Source organism: Plectropomus leopardus, chromosome 2 (genome assembly GCF_008729295.1).
Source record: "Plectropomus leopardus isolate mb chromosome 2, YSFRI_Pleo_2.0, whole genome shotgun sequence".
NCBI lineage: Eukaryota > Metazoa > Chordata > Actinopteri > Perciformes > Serranidae > Plectropomus > Plectropomus leopardus.
The window spans coordinates 16,993,473-17,017,602 of record NC_056464.1 but is presented as its reverse complement, the minus strand read 5'-3'; the positions used below and the strand labels follow the sequence as shown (position 1 = coordinate 17,017,602).

At 38.3% G+C, this 24,130-nt stretch overlaps 2 protein-coding genes across 2 annotated transcripts; both read right to left on the bottom strand.

Annotated features, from left to right (window-relative positions):
* Window positions 1-11,290: 11,290 nt before the first annotated feature.
* LOC121949115 (urocortin-3-like) lies at window positions 11,291-12,485 on the bottom strand. The gene is made up of 2 exons (XM_042494723.1): window positions 12,278-12,485; window positions 11,291-11,951 (listed from the first exon to the last, which is right to left on the bottom strand). Exon 2 carries the CDS (start codon window positions 11,931-11,933, stop codon window positions 11,556-11,558), a length of 378 nt encoding a protein of 125 aa, XP_042350657.1. The 5' UTR covers window positions 11,934-11,951; window positions 12,278-12,485; the 3' UTR covers window positions 11,291-11,555.
* Window positions 12,486-16,679: 4,194 nt separating this feature from the next.
* On the bottom strand, window positions 16,680-23,932 carry LOC121957102 (cytochrome b-c1 complex subunit 1, mitochondrial). Its single transcript, XM_042505621.1, has 13 exons — window positions 23,838-23,932; window positions 21,732-21,872; window positions 21,497-21,583; window positions 20,952-21,081; window positions 20,522-20,720; window positions 19,794-19,873; window positions 19,574-19,689; window positions 18,666-18,809; window positions 17,902-18,062; window positions 17,687-17,772; window positions 17,519-17,607; window positions 17,309-17,384; window positions 16,680-17,213 (listed from the first exon to the last, which is right to left on the bottom strand). The coding sequence occupies exons 1-13, from the start codon at window positions 23,898-23,900 to the stop codon at window positions 17,149-17,151; spliced, it is 1,437 nt and encodes a 478-aa protein (XP_042361555.1). The 5' UTR covers window positions 23,901-23,932; the 3' UTR covers window positions 16,680-17,148.
* Window positions 23,933-24,130: the final 198 nt, after the last annotated feature.

The window sequence follows — 24,130 nt, the reverse complement described above, 5'->3', positions numbered from 1 at the left end:
ACAGCTGAAAACATCTCAAAACAGTGTAAAATAGTGTGCTGAGACACGCCATGGCATTTAAACTTGCAAAAAAACGGCCAAAAAACAACATAATATAGCATGTGGAAAAAAATGACCAAAAAAGCAAGGCTATAGTATGGAAAAACTTTCAAAAATTGACCTGTCCAAAAAACAGCTGAAAACATCTCAAAACAGTGTGAAATAGCTTGCTGAGACACACGCCATAGCATTTAAACTTGCAAAAAATGTGAAAAACAAGTTAATTTAACATGTCTAAAAAATGACCAAAAAAGCAAGGCTATAGTATGGCAAAAATGTCAAAATTAGACATGTCCAAAAACAGCTGGAAACACCTCAAAACAGTGTGAAATAGCTTGCTGAGACACGCCATAGCATTTAAACTTGCAAAAAAATGGTGAAAAACAATATAATTTTACATGTCGAAACAATGACCAAAAAAGCAAGGCTATAGTATGGCAAAAATGTCAAAATTGGACATGTCCAAAAAATGGCTGGAAACACCTCAAAACAGCATAAAATAGCGTGCTGAGACACGCCATATCATTAAAACTTGCAAAAAACGGCCAAAAACAACATAATATAGCATGTCGAAAAAATGACCAAAAAAGCAAGGCTATAGTATGGCAAAAATGTCAAAATTGGACATGTCCCAAAAATGGCTGGAAACACTTCAAAACAGCATAAAATAGCGTGCTGAGACACGTCATAGCATTTAAACTTGCAAAAAATGGTGAAAAACAAGATAACTTAACATGTCGAAAAAATGACCAAAAAAAGCAAGGCTATAGTATGGCAAAAATGTCAAAATTGGACATGTCCAAAAATTGGCTGGAAACTCTTCAAAACAGCATAAAATAGCGTGCTGAGACACGTAATAGCATTTAAACTTGCAAAAAACGGCCAAAAACAACATAATATAGCATGTGGAAAAAATGACCAAAAAAGCAAGGCTATAGTATGGCAAAAATGTCAAAATTGGACATGTCCAAAAAAATGGCTGGAAACACTTCAAAACAGCATAAAATAGCGTGCTGAGACACGCCATAGCATTAAAACTTGCAAAAAATGGTGAAAAACAAGATAATTTTACATGTCGAAACAATGACCAAAAAGGCAAGGCTATAGTATGGCAAAAATGTCAAAATTGGACATGTCCAAAAAACAGCTGGAAAACACCTCAAAACAGTGTAAAATAGCATGCTGAACACGCCATAGCATTTAAACTTGCAAAAAACGGCCAAAAACAACATAATTATAGCATGTCGAAAAAATGACCAAAAAAGCAAGGCTATAGTATGGCAAAACTTTCAAAAATGGACCTGTCAAAAAATAGCTGAAAACACCCCAAAGCAGCATAAAAAATAGCGTGCTGAGACACGCCATAGCATTTAAACTTGCAAAAAATGGTGAAAAACAACATAATTTTACATGTCGAAAAAATGACCAAAAAAGCAAGGCTATAGTATGGCAAAAATGTCAAAATTGGACATGTCCAAACAATGGCTGGAAACACCTCAAAACAACATAAAATAGCGTGCTGAGACACGCCATAGCATTTAAACTTGCAAAAAATAGTGAAAAACAAGTTAATTTAACATGTCGAAAAAATGACCAAAAAAGCAAGGCTATAGTATGGCAAAAATGTCAAAATTGGACATGTCCAAAAAATGGCTGGAAACACCTCAAAACAGCATAAAATAGCTGTGCTGAGACACGCCATAACATTTAAACTTGCAAAAAATGGTGAAAAACAAGATCATTTTACATGTCGAAACAATGACCAAAAAAGCAAGGCAAAAATGTCAGAACTGGACATGTCCAAAAAATGGCTGGAAAACCTCAAAACAACATAAAATAGCGTGCTGAGACACGCCATAGCATTTAAACTTGCAAAAAATGGTGAAAAACAAGTTAATTTAACATGTGGAAAAAATGACCAAAAAAGCAAGGCTATAGTATGGCAAAAATGTCAAAATTGGACATGTCCAAAAAACAGCTGGAAACACCTCAAAACAGTGTGAAATAGCTTGCTGAGACACGCCATAGCATTTAAACTTGCAAAAAACGGCCAAAAACAACATAATATAGCATGTCGAAAAAATGACCAAAAAAGCAAGGCTATAGTATGGCAAAAAATGTCAAAATTGGACATGTCCAAAAAATGGCTGGAAACACTTCAAAACAGCATAAAATAGCGTGCTGAGACACGTAATAGCATTTAAACTTGCAAAAAACGGCCAAAAACAACATAATATAGCATGTGGAAAAAATGACCAAAAAAGCAAGGCTATATAGTATGGCAAAAATGTCAAAATTGGACATGTTCAAAAAACAGCTGGAAACACCTCAAAACAGTGTAAAATAGCATGCTGAGACACGCCATAGCATTAAAACTTGCAAAAAACGGCCAAAAACAACATAATATAGCATGTCGAAAAAATGACCAAAAAAGCAAGGCTATAGTATGGCAAAAATGTCAAAATTGGACATGTCCAAAAAACAGCTGGAAACACCTCAAAACAGTGTGAAATAGCTTGCTGAGACACGCCATAGCATTTAAACTTGCAAAAAACGGCCAAAAACAACATAATATAGCATGTCGAAAAAATGACCAAAAAAGCAAGGCTATAGTATGGCAAAAAAAAATGTCAAAATTGGACATGTCCAAAAATGGCTGGAAACACTTCAAAACAGCATAAAATAGCGTGCTGAGACACGTAATAGCATTTAAACTTGCAAAAAACGGCCAAAAAAAACATAATATAGCATGTGGAAAAAATGACCAAAAAAGCAAGGCTATAGTATGGCAAAAATGTCAAAATTGGACATGTTCAAAAAACAGCTGGAAACACCTCAAAACAGTGTAAAATAGCATGCTGAGACACGCCATAGCATTAAAACTTGCAAAAAACGGCCAAAAACAACATAATATAGCATGTCGAAAAAATGACCAAAAAAGCAAGGCTATAGTATGGCAAAAATGTCAAAATTGGACATGTCCCAAAAAACAGCTGGAAACACCTCAAAACAGTGAAAAATAGCTTGCTGAGACACGCCATAGCATTTAAACTTGCAAAAAATGGTGAAAAACAAGATAATTTTACATGTCGAAAACAATGACCAAAAAAGCAAGGCTATAGTATGGCAAAAATGTCAAAATTGGACATGTCCAAAAAATGGCTGGAAACACCTCAAAACAGCATAAAATAGCGTGCTGAGACACGCCATATCATTAAAACTTGCAAAAAACGGCCAAAAACAACATAATATAGCATGTCGAAAAAATGACCAAAAAAGCAAGGCTATAGTATGGCAAAAATGTCAAAATTGGACATGTCCAAAAAAATTGGCTGGAAACTCTTCAAAACAGCATAAAATAGCGTGCTGAGACGTAATAGCATTTAAAACTTGCAAAAAACGGCCAAAAACAACATAATATAGCATGTGGAAAAAATGACCAAAAAAGCAAGGCTATAGTATGGCAAAAATGTCAAAATTTGGACATGTCCAAAAAAAATGGCTGGAAACACTTCAAAAACAGCATAAAATAGCGTGCTGAGACACGCCATAGCATTAAAACTTGCAAAAAATGGTGAAAAACAAGATCATTTTACATGTCGAAACAATGACCAAAAAGGCAAGGCTATAGTATGGCAAAAATGTCAAAATTGGACATGTCCAAAAAACAGCTGGAAACACCTCAAAACAGTGTAAAATAGCATGCTGAGACACGCCATAGCATTTAAACTTGCAAAAAAACGGCCAAAAACAACATAATTATAGCATGTCGAAAAAATGACCAAAAAAGCAAGGCTATAGTATGGCAAAACTTTCAAAAATGGACTGTCCAAAAAATAGCTGAAAACACCCAAAGCAGCATAAAATAGCGTGCTGAGACACGCCATAGCATTAAAACTTGCAAAAAATGGTGAAAAACAAGATAATTTTACATGTCGAAAACAATGACCAAAAAAGCAAGGCTATAGTATGGCAAAAATGTCAAAATTGGACATGTCCAAAAAACAGCTGGAAACACCTCAAAACAGTGTAAAATAGCATGCTGAGACACGCCATAGCATTTAAACTTGCAAAAAACGGCCAAAAACACATAGTTATAGCATGTCGAAAAAATGACCAAAAAAGCAAGGCAAGGCTATAGTATGGCAAAACTTTCAAAAATGGACCTGTCCAAAAAATAGCTGAAAACACCCCAAAGCAGCATAAAATAGCGTGCTGAGACATGCCATAGCATTTAAACTTGTAAAAAACTGTGAAAAACAAGATAATTTAACATGTCGAAAAAAAAATGACCAAAAAAGCAAGGCTATAGTATGGCAAAAATGTCAAAATTGGACATGTCCAAAAAATGGCTGGAAACACTTCAAAAACAGCATAAAATAGCGTGCTGAGACACGCCATAGCATTTAAACTTGCAAAAAATGGCCCAAAAAAAAACAAGATAATTTTACATGTCGAAACAATGACCAAAAAAGCAAGGCTATAGTATGGCAAAAATGTCAAAATTGGACATGTCCAAAAAATGGCTGGAAACACCTCAAAACAGCATAAAATAGCGTGCTGAGACACGCCATAGCATTAAAACTTGCAAAAAATGGTGAAAAACAAGATAACTTAACATGTCGAAAAAATGACCAAAAACGCAAGGCTATAGTATGGCAAAAATGTCAAAATTGGACATGTCCAAAAAACAGCTGGAAACACCTCAAAACAGTGTAAAATAGCATGCTGAGACACGCCATAGCATTTAAACTTGCAAAAAACGACAAAAAAACAATAATTATAGCATGTCGAAAAAAATGACCAAAAAGCAAGGCTATAGTATGGCAAAACTTTCAAAAATGGACATGTCCAAAAAATAGCTGAAAACACCCCAAAGCAGCATAAAATAGCGTGCTGAGACACGCCATAGCATTTAAACTTGTAAAAAACTGTGAAAAACAAGATAATTTAACATGTCAAAAAAAATGACCAAAAAAGCAAGGCTATAGTATGGCAAAAATGTCAAAATTGGACATGTCCAAAAAATGGCTGGAAACACCTCAAAACAGCATAAAATAGCGTGCTGAGACACGCCATAGCATTTAAACTTGCAAAAAACGACCAAAAACAACATAATATAGCATGTCGAAAAAATGACCAAAAAAGCAAGGCTATAGTATGGCAAAAATGTCAAAATTGGACATGCCCCAAAAATGGCTGGAAACACCTCAAAACAGTGTGAAATAGCTTGCTGAGACACGCCATAGCATTTAAACTTGCAAAAAATGGTGAAAAACAAGATAATTTTACATGTCGAAACAATGACCAAAAAAGCAAGGCTATAGTTTGGCAAAAATGTCAAAATTGGACATGTCCAAACAATGGCTGGAAACACCTCAAAACAACATAAAATAGCGTGCTGAGACACGCCATAGCATTTAAACTTGCAAAAAATAGTGAAAAACAAGTTAATTTAACATGTGGAAAAAATGACCAAAAAAGCAAGGCTATAGTATGGCAAAAAATGTCAAAATTGGACATGTCCAAAAAAATGGCTGGAAACACCTCAAAACAGCATAAAATAGCGTGCTGAGACACGCCATAGCATTTAAACTTGCAAAAAATGGTGAAAAACAAGATCATTTTACATGTGGAAAAAATGACCAAAAAAGCAAGGCTATAGTAGTATGGCAAAAATGTCAAAATTGGACATGTCCAAAAAACAGCTGGAAACACCTCAAAACAGTGTAAAATAGCTTGCTGAGACACGCCATAGCATTTAAACTTGCAAAAAACGGCCAAAAACAACATAATATAGCATGTCGAAAAAATGACCAAAAAAGCAAGGCTATAGTATGGCAAAAATGTCAAAATTGGACATGTCCAAAAAATGGCTGGAAACACTTCAAAACAGCATAAAATAGCGTGCTGAGACACGTAATAGCATTTAAACTTGCAAAAAACGGCCAAAAAACAACATAATATAGCATGTGGAAAAAATGACCAAAAAAGCAAGGCTATAGTATGGCAAAAAATGTCAAAATTGGACATGTTCAAAAAACAGCTGGAAACACCTCAAAACAGTGTAAAATAGCATGCTGAGATACGCCATAGCATTAAAACTTGCAAAAAACGGCCAAAAACAACATAATATAGCATGTCGAAAAAAATGACCAAAAAAGCAAGGCTATAGTATGGCAAAAATGTCAAAATTGGACATGTCCAAAAAACAGCTGGAAACACCTCAAAACAGTGTGAAATAGCTTGCTGAGACACGCCATAGCATTTAAACTTGCAAAAAATGGTGAAAAACAAGATAATTTTACATGTCGAAACAATGACCAAAAAAGCAAGGCTATAGTATGGCAAAAATGTCAAAATTGGACATGTCCAAAAAATGGCTGGAAACACCTCAAAACAGCATAAAATAGCGTGCTGAGACATGCCATAGCATTTAAACTTGGAGAAAATGGCTGAAAACAACTTAAAATAGCATGTTGAAAACATGACAAAAAAGCAAGGCTATAGTATGGCAAAGATGTCAAAATTGGACATGTCCCAAAAAAGGCTGGAAACACCTCAAAACATCATAAAATAGCGTGCTGAGACACGCCATATCATTAAAACTTGCAAAAAACGGCCAAAAACAACATAATATAGCATGTCGAAAAAAATGACCAAAAAAGCAAGGCTATAGTATGGCAAAAATGTCAAAATTGGACATGTCCAAAAATTGGCTGGAAACTCTTCAAAACAGCATAAAATAGCGTGCTGAGACACGTAATAGCATTTAAACTTGCAAAAAAACGGCCAAAAACAACATAATATAGCATGTGGAAAAAATGACCAAAAAAGCAAGGCTATAGTATGGCAAAAATGTCAAAATTGGACATGTCCAAAAAATGGCTGAAAAACACTTCAAAACAGCATAAAATAGCGTGCTGAGACACGCCATAGCATTAAAACTTGCAAAAAATGGTGAAAAACAAGATCATTTTACATGTCGAAACAATGACCAAAAAGGCAAGGCTATAGTATGGCAAAAATGTCAAAATTGGACATGTCCAAAAAACAGCTGGAAACACTCAAAACAGTGTAAAATAGCATGCTGAGACACGCCATAGCATTTAAACTTGCAAAAAACGGCCAAAAACAACATAATTATAGCATGTCGAAAAAATGACCAAAAAAGCAAGGCTATAGTATGGCAAAACTTTCAAAAATGGACCTGTCCAAAAAATAGCTGAAAACACCCCAAAGCAGCATAAAATAGCGTGCTGAGACATGCCATAGCATTTAAACTTGTAAAAAACTGTGAAAAACAAGATAATTTAACATGTCGAAAAAATGACCAAAAAAGCAAGGCTATAGTATGGCAAAAATGTCAAAATTGGACATGTCCCAAAAATGGCTGGAAACACTTCAAAACAGCATAAAATAGCGTGCTGAGACACGTCATAGCATTTAAACTTGCAAAAAATGGTGAAAAACAAGATAACTTAACATGGCGAAAAAATGACCAAAAAAGCAAGGCTATAGTATGGCAAAAATGTCAAAATTGGACATGTCCCAAAAACAGCTGAAAACACCTCAAAACAGTGTGAAATAGCGTGCTGAGACACGCTATAGCATAGAATGTTGCAAATACGTCCAAAAACACCATAATAAACTTCATAATATCGTATGTTGAAAAAATTACCAAAGAGGCAAGGCTATAGTGTGGCAAAAGATGTCAAAATATGACATGTCCTAAAAACTGCTGAAAACACCTCTAAACAGCATAAAAGACTGCAGACACACACCATAACATAGTATGCTGCAACAACGGCTAAGATTAGCTGCAAACAACATACTATAGCTTGTAGAGACCATTCACACTTTACAACGTGGGAAAAACATTCCCACAACATTATCATCTCACATGTCAAAAAATCATATTTAGAATCCAGTTCTTTTTGCAAATAATAGACAGTGACAGTGAATTCAAATACAATAGAGTGTATAGCAGCAATTTTAAACATAAAATGAAAAAAATGGAGGGATTGTACATCCGTGCAGAAATTGAAGTTACACAGTTATGTAACACATAAAAACTGATTTAGCCTAACATTAATGTAATGTTTTCAGACTCTGGGGCTGGATTAGAGCTTGTGTCATGTGGGTGGAGAGGGAGGGGGTAGGGCCAGAGTATTCATGATGTGTACAGCAGAGCGAAAGAAACTGTTCTTGAATAGTGAGGTATTGGTCCTCTTGCCAGAGGGGTGGGTGTCACACAGTCTGCGTCCAGGGTGAGAGGGGTTGGCCACAGTTTTACCAGAACGCATCGGGGACCTGGAGGTGTTCAGGTCATGGAGAGATGGCAGGTGGCAGCCAATCACCCTCTCTGCAGCTCGCATGAAACGCTGCAGCCTGTTCTTATCCCTCGCCGTGGGTGAAGCGTACCAGACTGTGATGGAGGAGGTGAGGATGGACTCAGTGATGGCGGTGTAGAAGTGCACCATCATTATCTTTGGCAGGTTGAATTTCTTAGCTGCCGCAGGAAGTATATTCTCTGCTGGGCTTTCTTGATGGGGTCCTGGGTGATGATGGTCTCCAGGAGGCGGAAAGATCCCACAGTGGAAACTGGGGAGTTACAGGGGGTGATGGGGCTGAGTGCGGCAGTGATCCCTCTGAAATCCACAACCATCTCCACTGTCTTCAGAGCTCATCCCCACCAGAGATGAGTCCAATGAGGGTGGTTTGACCAACTGGTGACTTGCGATCACTTTAAGTCAAAGTATACTATGTTGTCCAAAATACTATACAAAAGTCATAGTATAGTATGTCATCCAAAATAGCATGGGAAAAATCAAAGTATAGTATGTTGTTCAAAAAAGTATAAAAAAACAAATAGTATCATGTATTGTCCAAAATAGCAGAAAAAAGCCATAGTAAAGTATGCTGTCCAAATAGGCACAAAAATTTGTACTATAGTATGTTGTATGTCTTTCAAAATCGCACAAAAAGAGTCTTTGTATAATATGCTGTTCAAATTAGTATAAAAAGTCATTGTATAGTATATCGTCAAAAACAGCTTAAAAATGTGATAATATAGTGTGTCATCAAAAATAGTATAAAAACGTATACAATTGTATGTTGTGCAAACTAGTATATGTCGACCAAAATAGCATACAAAAGTCATTGTATATTTTGTCATCCAAAATAGCAGAAAACAGTCATAGTATAGAATGTCATTCAAAATATGTTAAAAAAAAGTCATACCGTAATGTGTTTTACAAATTGTATTAAAAAGTTATATTATGATATGTCGTCAAACATATAATGTCAGTGTAACGTATTTCTTTCCAAAAATAGTATGTTGTCCAAAATACAGTAAAAAAGTCACAGTATACTATGCTGTCCTAAATAGCTTTAATAGTCAGAGTACAGTCAAAAAATTATAAAATTTTATAGTATAGTATGTCGTACAAAACATCACAAAAATATCATAATAAAGTACCTCGATCAAATCATCATAAAAATACTATTGTATAGTTTGTTTTTCAAAAAAATGTCATAGTATCGTATGGCATTCAAAATACTCTAAAGAGTCATTGAATAGTCTCAGTATAGTATGTCAACAAAAATACCATAAAAAAGTCATGGTGTGTGTGAGATGACGTCCAAATCAAAATTAAAGCGTTAGTGTAATATTTCATCCAATATTGCACAATAAAGTCATATTATAGTATCTTGTCAAAAAAGTCATAGTATAGAATTTGATTTATAACATCATAAAATGCCTTTGTGTAGTATGTCGTTCAAAAACAAATTACCAAAAAAATCACATTTTGGCATGACATAATGATGACATTTCAAGCCATGTAAAAAAAAAAAAAAAAAAAAAAAAAAGACATAATGTAGCATGTCAAAAAAGTCATCAATCATATGCTCGCAACTTAAAATGTCAATTAGTCATCAAAACTTTGAGAACCCCTGATCTAAGATTTCAGTTTCAAAGTCCTCTGAAATCGTCACTTTACTTTTCAGATTTAATTTTTTTTATTATTTCGGGCCTTCATTTGCCGCAGTACTTGAGTAAATTATTGTTGGTAACAGCTATGTTCCGAGTTTATTTCCTGTTATATTAGTAACTGGCAGAAATACACTTGTCGAGGCGAATCTTTGAAACAACTCTAAACCCAAACTGAAGAGCGTGAATTAAGACTGTGGTTTCTCAGATGAGTGCCGTTATTACATAAAACACATTAGCCTCCAGTTCAGTGTTTACTGTGATAACTGCTTTATAATGAAGAGTGGAGTTTTATCTTTTTACCTTAAAGTGACATGCACACACATTTCCTCTCTACACTTCACTAGACTACATGACTGATTTCTAAAAATGCCAGTTTCTGTTGTGGTTTTTCGCCTGTGATAACTTTAGAAGATACCTCAGAAACACATTTCAGCTTCCTGAAATAGATTATTGTTACAATATTCTAATGGAAACATAAACAACTCCTTGGTGTCAGCTGGGGCAACAATCAAATGCTAATGACTGAATAGTTGCTGAATGATTAGTTTAATTGCAGGGTTGGAGGGTTTCTGTGATGCCCAGTAGTGACCTCTTAATGGGCTTACTACTTACAGTGAATCCTATTATTAGCATTTCTTGTGATGTCTTCACTGTGTTGACTTTAACTGCAGCTACTGCGGCTCGAAGTGATACAAGAAATAACTCAAGGTCATGACTGGCGTAAACCAGAACAAACTCCAATATAAATCAGATGAGCAGTTCATTTCACTCTGTTGCTTCCCATTTCATGCTCACTGCCGGAGCACAGATGAATCATGCCACAGAGATATTAGTGTAATGTAGAACAGATACTGCATCCGACTTAAAATAGCTGCAACTTGTTTGCCAAATTTATCAAGTATCAGTGAACAAAGGTCTATAGAAAGGGTCTGTTCTTCTCTCAGAGGTCAATATCCTGCTCATGTCTTTGTCCTGTTATCACACATCAGACCCCGCTGTGGGTGACGCAAGCGCATTTGGTTCAGACCCATTCATTTGTGCTTTATGGCTTGCTGATGCTTGTAATTATACTAAACATGCCTGATATCAATGCAGAGTGAAATGAATTAGACTTGAGAAAAAATATGATATTCATATTAGATTTAATTGAACAATCTTTTCTTTGCATTCAAGATTACACATGCAAACACAAGAGACAGATTTCCGAGCCCGATCACAGTCTCTGACCCATGGGTGAATAATCTCTGAGACAAAAGACCAGCTTCTTTTTACGGAGTCCTTTTCTGTTTGACATTGTTCTTTCTTTTAACTTCTGTTTCAAGAATCTATGGAGTGGTTTGGGTGTGGAGCGAGGTATAAAAGTAAAGCAGATCTAAGCTCTAAAGGACAGATGTTTGCTGTAATGACTGTTTTCACCTGAGCTAACTTTGTTTCTAAGCAGGTGCCACAATGTAACAACGCTTCTGTGAGGTGGGATTTTGTCCATAGAGCCTCTGCGAGCCCCCAGAGGCCGTGCTTCTTATTTCCTCTTGCCTATTCGTGCCATTAATTCTGCGTTGGCCGCCGCCTTGGTTCTCATGTCCTGGTTCTTGGCCAGATCTATGAGGACACTGAGGATGCTGGTGGGCACATCGAGGGACAGGGCGAAGCGCGACCCCTGCTGGGCTCGCTTTGGCACCTGGGAGGATGGGCGTGGGGCTCGTTCTCGCCGGAGCACAGTGTGATGCTCTGATCGGAGCAATGAGTTCAACATACCGCTGCGGTTTAGGATGTCGACAGCAAGCACTTCCCTCTGAGTGTCCTCATCAAGTTTAGCAAAAGCGGGACTGCTCCTCTGGCTCCAGACGCACCAGGGCAGCAGCAGAGCCACGCAGAAGCACACACACACACTTCTCATGGTCAGGACTCTGTCTGTCTGCAGGGACAAGAAGAACGAATCAGCCAGTTGCTGAAAAATTACACGACTGTGGCACTGAAAGGCTTCTCTCAATGATGGTATGCATCAGGATTTTTTTCTTTGCAATAATTTGAACAATAAAACAACTTCACTGTGCAGTAATTGATAAGATTTAAAACGGCTTAAAAAAAGACAAAAAGCACTTTGACTTTTTACACAGAATTATAGATTCTTTGATATTTTGTTCATTTGTCCTTTAAATAACCCAGTATTTTAAATCATGTAGCATTTTCTTAAACATGTACAGATAAACCTGGGAAGGCATTATCTCAATCAATACTTACTCAGTGTCACTGCTGTGAAAAGTTGACAAAAAGGCACTTCTTCTTCCTCTGGTCTACAGCAGGCAATGTTCTCTGGTCTTTCTCCCTCAGGTGTCCTGTGATGCTGTATCGTCTGTCTCCCAGCGTCTTCTACTTCTTCTGGAGCTACTGGAGGATTGACCTGTGTGCCACGCAGTCAGATGTTCAACTGGACTTCTGCCTGCTTGTCCCCGACTGTGTGTTCATCCACAACAGTCTTTGCCGTGACACCCCACCCACTCTTTTTTTTTTTTTTTTTACATCTCTGCACCCCATCACCCTCCCCTCATTTCATCTCATTTCCTTTACACTCATTGCTGTCTTTCTCTTTCTAAAAATAACACAATGTTAATCACAATGGTTTGCCTCGAATGAATAGAGTAGTTGCCCTAGTCTGCACTCAAAGCACAACACCATCTCCATTCAAAAGTTAAATACGGACGCATTGTAGAAAAACAAAACTACCTTTCGTTTCATGGTGTTATTAGTTACTGTGTTCACTAATTTCCATAACAAAATCAGATTTATTACAAATGTCTCAATGTCAGGTTGTGGTGCAGGTATAAAACGTGAATGGCATTTAAGGAATACTTAACACAAAAATGAGAATTTGTATATCTATTGCTCACCCCACATTACACTAATCTGTGAAGAAAAGTTTGTTCTCATCTGTTTCTGGTAAACAAAGAATACAGAAACTAAGAAAATTCTTGTTGAATTGAAGTTAAAGGGGATCACTTTCAAAAACAGCTAATCTCTATTTCAGCATTCGTTTACAAACTCTCACACAACTCGTAAAGTATTATCTACGTCTGATTTATCCAGTCGTATGCTTAGTACTTACCAATCGCATGCACTTTCACTAAAACCAGTTTAAAACACTTCCACATATGAGTAACTGACATGGGTAAGCACGAGCATTTGAACTTGTGAATTTCCATTGAGTTGACATGGTGTACATGCATGAGATTGTTTATGTGGAGGTCTTATAACTGTAAGATTTTTCTGATAATGCATGTGTTTGGGAAGTACTGATCACACAACTGGATAAATGAAACTTGTAATATACTGTATGAGCTGAAATGAAGATAAAATGAATGAAATGTTGAGCAAATTGCAAGAAATTGGTATATTTTGGAAAAAAAAATTCAAATGGCTAAATAAAAATGTCCAAAAATACTATATAATTACAAGAATTATATACTCGAAATTACAGTAATTGTTTATAATAAAAGTAGGATTTTTAAGAACTTTTAAGGCCATTTTCTGTTACACCGCAGGCCCTCAAGACCCAAAAACAAGCAGATTATATCACAGTTCTACATGAAAGAGCAGACTCAAATTCTTCTGCATTAATATGACAGTGATTTCATTACACAGAAAGCATTTAGTTGGGAGTAACAGCTGCTAAATGTGTCATCAATTAGCATTTAGGGGGGCAATTGCATTTCCTAAAATTAAATTTTAATGTTTATCATAATAATTGAAGTTGAATAAAACGGAACTGCTAATGTGCAACTTGGGTTCCAATTTAGAAATGATAGGCTTGACTGAGGATCCAATAATCGGTATTAGTTTTTTATATTAAACATTTTGTTGTTGTTTCAGCATTTGAACTTACATTACAAACGTGCAAACAATATAGAGGTGAAAAGAAGCACACAATCCTCCTGGCAGTGTGTAACACAGGCTGTCATGTAAAATTTAGACAACATTATATGACATTACATTATATTCATCCACTTAGCATAAACAATTACATAACGCACAGAAGCAAGGATGAGATATACAAATATCATCTCTATCACTTTAAGATAGGGACCCGGGATATTTCTGACACCCTTTAACCCTTTGAAACCTGGAGTGACATCGCTTTTCTTGTGCTGCCTTTAGACACCCTTCATAAGCATTTAAACCTTTGAACACTGAGCAAATGGTTTGAGTCCTTTTCAAAAATGGAGGGAAAAAGCCAACAAACAATGTGGAAAGAAATATCCCGTAAATTGCACAAAATAATACACTATGTTGTTTTTGTTTGTGGTCTTTAGTTTTGTTTTTTTTTTGGTTTTTGTTTTTTTGCCTATTATTTTAGGTGGTTTTCTTATACTTTTTTTTACTGATTTCTGGGTCATTTTTTCTTACTTACTCAATGCCTACCTCCCATGTTTTTTAGAGAAATTAAGAAAATATGCCCAGGTATCAAAGGGTTAAAATTGTTAACTTTGTGTTTAAGCTGTTCAAAAGAGGCTATCCTAGCCAGCATCTTTCCCTTTTCTTTAAAACTGATTTTCTCTTTTGACTTTCAGTGTCTCATTCTGCTGTGATGAGGGCGAGCTTCACCTGAGAACACACTTGTGAGGACAGTAACCTCCATGGGTAAGATGTCCAATGAAGTCTGTCCACAGTATGTTAATACATATGACAACACATTAAGATAGCATGTGAGCTAACATGTCCCTATCTTTGTTGCACCTCTAACAGCTAACATCCTCCCTCAACCCCAATCTCGTTGATGTTATCAGCTTTTGTGCTGATATTTTCAACTTCTAAGACCTATGCGTCCTTGTGTGGCACCTTGAAATGTGAGGTACGACATGGAAAATTTCCATCAAAATGCCGGACACTGTATTGTTGCCATTTAACAGAACATTAGGTATGAGTACGCAAATGTCTCTATTTACAGAGCACAGAGGAGGCGAGTATTGGGAGGTTAGATGGAAGCAATCGTACAGAAAAAGCTCTCTGGAGAGCAAGAAGGAAGAAGCGGTCAGGCCCAGGAGGGAGACCAACAAGACAAAGCCTACCTCGTTTCCTGAGTCACCTCTAGTCCAGCCCATCAAGGGACCTATCTTCATCTGACTAATGATATGAATATTACAAGTGCCTCCTGATTACGATAGTTGGGCCCTCAGGGGCCTTCAGGATAACGAGCCCTCTCAGTTACCCTCAGATAAACAAACATGGGCCACACAAATGTCACCCAGCAGCAAACAGAGATGTCCTGGGTTGTATATCAGTAGCATTATTGTAACAGCATGACGCGAGACTACACGTAGATCTAAGATGATGTCATCTCTATGATTCAACATACAACATACATGTCACAGCAGGTCCTTTGTGATCAAGTAGCTGACTGACGTAGGCTTCAGATCCAATAAAGTCAGTGCGTCAGAAAGCATCTCGTCACAATTACCCTGATCAATGACGTCAGCCTGATTGCTCTGCATAATGAAGTTTGTAATACGGTTCAATTCTAATAAAAAACAAACACAATAACATAGTAAAAGTAAAATGTAGGGATAACAGCTGAATTAACGTTATTAACGTTAAGTTGATTAACGTTATCTAGTGTCTTTGGGTGCTTTTCATTATGCTAACTTATGCTTCTTAGCATCCCCTCTCCCCATTTGACCCGGTAATCGTTTCCCCTAAATGCAACTCAAGGAGGATTCTTGAGGACCATATTGCAAGGAAGTGCAGGTGTATCCTACCATCTGTCACACACCCTCGCTGAGAGGAGCCAAGACGCAAGTAAGAGACAAATTAGAAAGATGAAAGCACCCCTAACAACTACTAGACAGAGTGAGTGAGAGGAGTGTTATATTTTTAAAGAAGTGAGTTTTTTTTTCTTCCTGCCTTCTTCTCTTCTTTTTTAGATTTTTTTTCAGTGGTTTTTTTTCAGGTTTGGGGGTGTTTTTTAAATAACTGAGTTTTGAGGATTTTTCTATTTAATTTTTTTGTGATTTTTTTTTTTAGGTGTTTTATTTGGGGGTGTGTGGGGTTTTTTTTCAAATGTTTAAAAATGTTTAATTTCTCTGTATTGGATACTATACTTTTACTTAAGTAAAATTTGCAATGCAGGGCTTTTATTGTAACAGAGTATTTTCAGTGGGATATTAGTGCTTTCACCTAACAAGAACCTGAATACTTCCACTGCTGGTGATTGTGCATCGCAAACAAATGCACAGACACAGAGTGACTACAGAATGAGGTCATGCTAAATAAACTGAAAAAATATATTTTTTAAATGGTTATTATGCTTACATAACGCGCTTTACTTAAGATGTCATTTAGATGTGCTGCTCTTAACCAAATTAAACACGCACTTTATGTCTGTACCACTCTGTGCCATGTACTTTACAACCATTTTTGTATTACATACACATGTATGTTATGTGGCAACCTTGATGTCCAAGACAAATTATCCGAACAAATAAAGTTACCTTAAAGCAATAACCATAAAAACCACCACTGCAGTTGACCATGACACGAAAAATTGTGTTCTACAATAAAAGTGTAATAAGATCTACAAGTATGTGTCCTCGAAACTTTGATGTCGTAAAATAGGCACATCCGCCTGTAGATATTACGAGACACACTGGACTGATGTTTTACAGTATTTTTATTTTGTCGGAATGAGCGCTTCTGTTATGTACAATAGAGGACAGAAACAAATGGTACAGAAATTATAAATATAGTCTTGCTCCTCACTGGTTGTATTCAGTACCGACTTTGCTGTGTCCAGTTGATGATTATTTACTATTCAAGTCTGCTCTCCCTCCTCTGCAAGATGCTAACAGGCAACAAAGACCTGTACAGTACAATCAAGAGGTAACCCATGTGTAGTATGTGCAGACTGGCTGCCCCCCTCATGGCTAACTAAGAGTGATCACTGGGCAGGATAAGAGAGGGAGGCAGGGAGGAGAGAGAGAGGATGGATGTGCTGTCAAACCATGGACCAGACACTCCTCAGGTGTTCACTCTCGTGGTGGTGGTGGGAGGAAAGAGGGGTATGGTTGAGGAGGAAGATGAGGAGCAAATGTGGGACACACAGAGCAACACAACAGCGAATCTTAAAACCTCAGCCAGTACATGGCACTGCGCATTCTGTTGTAGTCGGGTAGCTGCTCGACAGGGCCTGGTGGAAAGAGGCAGGAGGAAAAGATAAGAGGAAGATAATACAGCATGGGCCCTGAGCTCGCTGCATAAGGACTAAAACCACAAGGAACTCACCGACAGCGGCCACAGCAGGACACTTATCGTAGATATATTTGGAGCAGACGTCACGCACCATCCTGGGGGTCACAGCCTGAAAGAAGAGATGTGTAGCGAAATCAGAGCTCTTACCCTTGAGAATTTTGAAAAGGTGTTGCTTTGTGCAGTTTCTTTCTCTGTACTGTTCGAATGGTCAGTTTAGGACTCTGATTCAGAGTTTCAACTCACATCGATCCGTGCATCCCACTCTGCCAGAGGAACACGGCGTCCGTAGTTCAGGATGTGCCTGCCGATGTCGTCGCAAATTGGTGTTGTCCCTAAGAAAAAGGTTGTGTTGACTTGCGACTCAGAGCCGTTTTTATGTGTGTTTGTGTCCATGACACACAGGTTACGTACCATTGAGCTGTCCAACCAGGCTGGCCTTCAAAGCGTTCTTGCCTCTGGTTACATCACTCTCTGTCACTGTGGTGCACAGGTTCATCCTGCAGGGAGCAGAAAGTGGAGGAACTCAGCTGAAATATGTCCACTGTCTATTATTAAAAGTGACAAAACATTGCAGATATAGTGTTCTGAGTGTTTGTGTGTGTCTCTATCTGGGAATCATTACTGACCAGGCATTCTGGGACCAGTGCATCATATCTTCAATTTGGTGCTTATCAGCCACAAAGTAAATGCCCAGCAGACCAGTGTCGCTGTAGGAGGAGTGGAAGGCCTGGAAGCTGTGACACAGGTTCTCCTCCACTGCCAGGCGAGCCAGGCGGCTGCTCAGATGCTGCAGGTTTGAGGAAGGAATAAAAGTTGATATCTGACTGTTCTCAATCAAAATGACATTATAATCACACTTGGGATTTATTCAGGGTGGTAAGTTGACCTGCTCTGAGTGTATGATAGTTAGAACAGTAAACTGTTGAAGTAGCACAACAAAAATATAACATGAATATAAAACTAAATTAGATCTGATTCTGTATACTCTGTTTTATGATAGCTGTAGCCTGGTGGTTACTTTGCATTTATCTCTACCGTGCCACATTCTGTTATTGTGGATATTGTGAACAGGGTTGGAAATTAGCACCAGCCACCAGCCAAATATGCAAGTGGCTGCTAGATTTACTTCATTCACTGACCAAAATACAATGGCATTGTTCCTCTCAACAGGTCCAGAGGCAGGAGTGAGACCCCTGACCCAGGTTTTCAGAGAGGATCATGGTCTACCTCTCCATAATGGCCACAGACATTAACAACCTAAAGTGGGCAAAGCTTAAAGGGGACAGTGCTGAATAAGATAAATTCACTTCAGCGGGGTTCATCATTGTTGTCTTTTACTGACTGCATAAACTAAAACATATCTCTATTTAAAAAAACATATTTCACAAACCTTTCCACCCCCGTAGGTGAGGTCATAGCTGCCGATGATGGAGTTGGCCACCATGAGTGGCACGATGTCTGGGCTGGCAGCACTGGCCCCCTCCACAGCGATGGCAATGTGTGCCAGAGGCAAAGCATCATCACGCATACGGATCTGAGGAGAGACAAAACAATCAACCGTGACTGTAAAAACAATATGACAGACCTATGCTCTGTGCTCAGTCACAGGCCAGAATCACATCTAAGACTGGAGAAATACTTGCTTTACAACCACGTGTTCATGTAGACAACAGGCTGTCTGAAAACAAACTGTTCACATACTTTCCCACTGACTGCACGTGCTACTGTGGGATTCCACTAGAGGGCATTTCACAAAACTCAGACTGTAAATAACTTACAGATTTGCACAATCGAAACAATATATATGGAGACACTTTAGGCGGTTCATGGCAGAAAAAGCAACAGCGGTGCCATTGTAAAAGATGTCATGACCATGGTGAGTATGTCTCTCACACTGCCTCTGGTGTTATTGTGCATAAGATCTTGCAGAGATGTCACATTAATTTATGTCGATTTGCACAACCAATGCTCCAAACAGACACAGGATAAGTGAGATAGCCATCATGCCCATGCAAAGGTGTGGTTGAAAGCATATACATATCTGGCAAAATGCATCAAACACATCAATCTCAAATAAAAGTTAATTAACTTGAAATTATTCTGGAAATGCTGCATTACATCGCTATTCATGTTCACGTTCAGTGATTTCTTCAAGTTGTGTTGAAAATGTGTTTAAAAAAAGAAGAAGCAAAAAGATAATGGTCTTGTGAAGTAGCAGCGGAATAAGCGATAATGTAATAAACCTCACAAAACAATAAAGAGAAACAAAAATCCTTCAAAACACTCAACACAACTCACCTCACTGCCAGTGAATCTGCAGGGTGACAACACAGGGATGGCGTCTCCCTCATACTCAAAAGATACTCCGCTGAAGTGAGATTTGGCCAAACCGACCAGCTCCTCGTGGTTCACACCTGTGGGAAAGCAAATCAGGTAAACGCTTAGTCTTTCCTGGAAAAGTGAAATTCACAGCAGCCACACACACTCTTTACAGTGTGTTAAGACAAAGAGGACGTACCTCCAGCAGCAGACAGCACCATGCGAGGGGCTTTGTAGTGGCTGTTGATGTAGTCCACAAGGTCCTGGCGGGTCAGAGTCCTGGAGGGAGTGAATATGAGTATCACTGGTGACTTATTCTTGATTTCCATTAGCAGCGTGTTGATGACATTATGTCTGTGAGGTTGTTTTGCTCCATCCTCCGTGCAGCTCTATACCAAAGCGGAAACGTCTGGGAGCGTTTCAGAAGGTGATCATCCTGCCAGCTGATACTGTAGACTTGCTGAGATTGTGCTTATTTCATCAGTTTCCCTTGATTTTGTGGTGATTTTTACTTGATTTTTGTGATTCCAGCATGGCTGAGTAGGCTCCATATATAAATGCTTTCCTTTTCTGTCTGTTTAAATTATGTTTATTTTTGTTTTCATCCACTTTGTTGTCCTGTGGCCTGCAGTCCAGCCATGAATGAAGTAGATCAAAGAATTTTGGCCGTGTTACAGTCAAAAAAACATGTTCATCTTGATAATTATTAGTATAGATAATAATTAGCATAAGTGTTTAAGCTGCATTACAACAAATTGCCCCAAACTGGCATCATCAAAACACTGCACTGTTTTGATAGCAGTGTGCCTTTAATGAAAGCAATTTTGAGACTGTCACTTATATATAAGAGTGTGTGTGTGTGTGTGTGTGTGTGTGTGTGTGTGTGTGTGTGTGTGCGTGCGTGTGTGAGCATGCAGTTCCTCTTGCCTTGCATTGTTGGAGGGTCCCAGCACACTGTGTCCTAGAGGAGTTCCCTGGAAGGCTGTGGCATGCAGCAGGTCGAGGCAGACTTCCTGGAGGTTACTCTCGACTTCTTCAAGCTCACGCAGCACCACACCCCTCTGCTGCTCAATCTCTGCCTCGTTCAGCGAGCAGCTCTGCACCACCTCAGACAGCAACTCCACGGCTGGGAAACCACAGAGGAAAAATTATTTTTTCACAACTTTGAGGGGATATTGAAATACTTTGTGCTCTGAAACAGCATTGTTAAACGAAGAAGACACATTTGTTTCATTTGTGCATCTTGTTGCAAAGGTGTCATATAAACCCATGGGGGATGGGCCACTGGGTGACATCACACTAAAATAAAGGCATTCATTTATTCCTTGTTTCACTGCCTGTAAGTAGGTCATCTTACCCTTGGGCAGGTCTTTGGCAAGGGTCTTCATGTAGTATGCAGTGTGTTCCCGGGACGTATAGGCGCTCAGGTGAGCACCCATAGACTCCACCTGCTGCTCCAGGGCTGTCTGAGGGTGCTTCTTGGTTCCCTGGGGTGCAAAAGAAAAGTGAGTAGAAGTAACTGTGTATTGTCATTGCCTGGCTAACAGGTAGATATCTCAAGTGCATTCAGCTTTTACAGAGGTTTCATGACAGACTTGCTTACTTGGAGTTTTTGACCTCTAGTAGCACTATAGAGCAGTTTTTAAATTTTTTGTTTTTCTCATGCATGTGCACAATGAGAGGTATTACACTATTCAACTGATGTACAGGTGACAGCAATGTGTTTTGGAGATACTCCACTGTGCAAATGTATAATGAGGGAAATGCATTAATGGAGACCATGTAGTGGACTGCAAAGATGCACTAAATGTGTTACGGTACTTAACACTGAAATTTAAACTTAACTTCTACAGGAAAACGCCACATGGCAACTTTAAGGTCATGAAGTCTACTAATGACTACCTTGAAAGCCATGTGCTCCAGGAAGAAGCCAGCTCCGTTGTTCTTCTCGCTCTCATAGCGACTGCCAGCACTGATCCACAGTCCAACCTATGATGGGGAAGAGAGATGTGAAGAGTGGGGAAAATGTTAACCTCCAACAACATACCATTCAATGACGGTGAAATGGAAAGTCTATAACGTGCTGAAACAACCTCCTAATTGGTTGTTAACAGACCCCCTAAAACTGTTTTCTTACTGTGCACGTGGCATGTCCAGTCTCCTCAGATGCGACCCTCAAACCATTTTCCAGGGTAGTGAGACGAGTTTCAGGGGCTCCCAGCAGACTCTGGGCATAGCTGACTGAGGCCTGACCACGCCTCAGAGACAGCAGGATGGGCTGGAGCGGTAGAGACAACAAGAGTCATCTTTGAGTCATGTCAATTTAAAGATATACAATGCAAGAATTTTCCTTTAAAAAACAAACAAACAAACAAAAAAAACAGAATCACGTGAAGACTGATACAGAAGTAATCCCTCACTAATTAATGACTACCCACTAGAAGTTTTTGGTGTTGTATTTACTAATAAAAAGATGTATTTACTTCTTTTCTTTTGTATTTGGGACGTGTATGGGCGTGTACCCCCAGTGTTACTGTGAGGTTGAGGTGTTTTTTGTTTTTAAAGAAGCGACCATGTGCCAGACTATAAGCGAACAACAATCCCGCAGAGTATACCTTTAAATATACTGTTCGTATAAGAGGAATGTCAAACAGAGTAGAAACCACCAGGAAATAGAGATGACAAGTTCCTCTGTTAATGCAAAAGTAGATAAAAGTGTGTCAGGTGCTCTTGGAAAATGGGGGAAAAAGAAGGATAAACAGGAGGTCAATTCAGGGCAGCCACTCCAAAATGTGAGAAGAAATATATCAACGAGGAAGAAAACACTAAAAAGCATGTATTGTAGTGCCTAAATCATTATACATGGGCTATGTCCTGATGAAGACCTACAATGGTCAGACAAGTTTGCTCTTTTAATTACTTAATTACTGGCACAGTTACCATTAGCTGTACCTTGTTGGCTTATTCAACTTCTTATTATTATTCTTTCTTAGTAAGATTCATTTCAGGTGCAGTTTGCTGGATATTCCAAAAACCACAAAATAGGGCATTTTAAAACAGTTTTGCTATAATTAACTCGCATTGATCCCTTCATATACAAATCAAGACTAGAGATGACTGTCATAGGACAACATCCAAGCTTAAAGCTGCCAGCTGACATTGACACCACTACCACCTTCTGCTATCTGCCAGTAATATGATTAGGCAAGACAAGGCAAGGCAGCTTTATTTTTATACCACATTTCAAACAACAGGGCAATTCAAAGTGCTTTACAGAGCAGTAAAATAGGAAGCATAATAAAGGATACAGATTTGCAAAAGAGTAAAGAGATAAAAGATAAAATTAATTACTAAATGATTAAAAAAATAAATATAGACAAAATATAATCAAAATATATACACAACCAGAATACGTAAGGTAAGGAGATGTACAATCTCTATATTTGAATATATTTTGTGTCTATACATCACATTTTATTGTAAGGTAAAGGGATGTCCTCTATTCATTTTGAGAAATTATTTTACATTTAATATTTTGAATTATCTCTGAGAACTATCTATGATGACATTTGATGTTTCAGTTACACATGTATGCAAGAATATTTTGAGATTATTACCTTTACAAAATCTAGGCACACAGCTAAAGCTAGCTTGCAGTTACTGTAATATGGTTGACCAAATTTCACAAACGATCTAAAACTCGGTGACAGTTCACAGTACTGATCGACATGGTATAGAAGTACTATTTAAACAATCATTCATTGAATACCTACAAAAGTTCAGGATTGTCTCTGTCAGCATCTGCCTCTCCAAAGTCACTATGCTAACACAGCTAGCCAGAAAGCTAAGCTGCGGTATGAGGGCAGGTGAGGACAAGTGACAAACGTTACAACTGCTGACCTTGTGACGGACAAAACACGATCAAAAAGACGACCAGCTGGTCTGAATAATACGTTTATAATATGGACGTTAAATGTCCAGTGGTTGTTACGAGACGTGCTGTCTCATTTGACAGGTGACCTTGCATTCACTGTTGGCTAACTAATGCTAACGGTTGAGCTAGCTCTTTCCCGTTTCTTTACTGAGGACAGCTCAGAGAGCTAGTTAGCATGCTAGCCTGTTAACTTCCCCCCTCTTCGATCAACTTCAGCGTTACGCCAACAGAGGAACAGCACTGGTATCCTGCCTAACCATTTCATATTACATAAAATGTTTTCTTCAAAGTCTTTATATGTGTACTTACACTGCGGTTTTTGATGAGGGCTCGACCCACAGTGCTCCCAACTCGGCACACGGACGCCGCCATTTCTCAGTACTGATAAAAGGGTAGCGGCGTCTCGGCTATTTTCGGCTGTTTCCGTGAATCGCGTCTTTCTTCGCCGTTATATAAAAGTGTGTATAACCGCTTCAAACGCGCATTATCGCCACCAAGTGTTCATCATGTGTTATTGACGGTGAAGTCTATATTCCCTCCAGTTCTTGTTCACTGTAATTTTAGTAATAAACCAAGCTTTCCTCCTGCATTACGCGTTAAAT

Bases quoted from the DNA above. Each gene is read 5' to 3' on its own strand.
- LOC121949115 (XM_042494723.1), bottom strand. From the start codon at position 11,933: ATGAGAAGTGTGTGTGTGTGCTTCTGCGTGGCTCTGCTGCTGCCCTGG.
- LOC121957102 (XM_042505621.1), bottom strand. From the start codon at position 23,900: ATGGCGGCGTCCGTGTGCCGAGTTGGGAGCACTGTGGGTCGAGCCCTC. The intron at 21,082-21,496 runs GTAGTCATTAGT...TTTGCACCCCAG, and splicing joins TGGAGCACATGGCTTTCAAG to GGAACCAAGAAGCACCCTCA. The intron at 17,773-17,901 runs GTCAGTAATGAT...TGCTCCCTGCAG, and splicing joins CACTGGTCCCAGAATGCCTG to GATGAACCTGTGCACCACAG.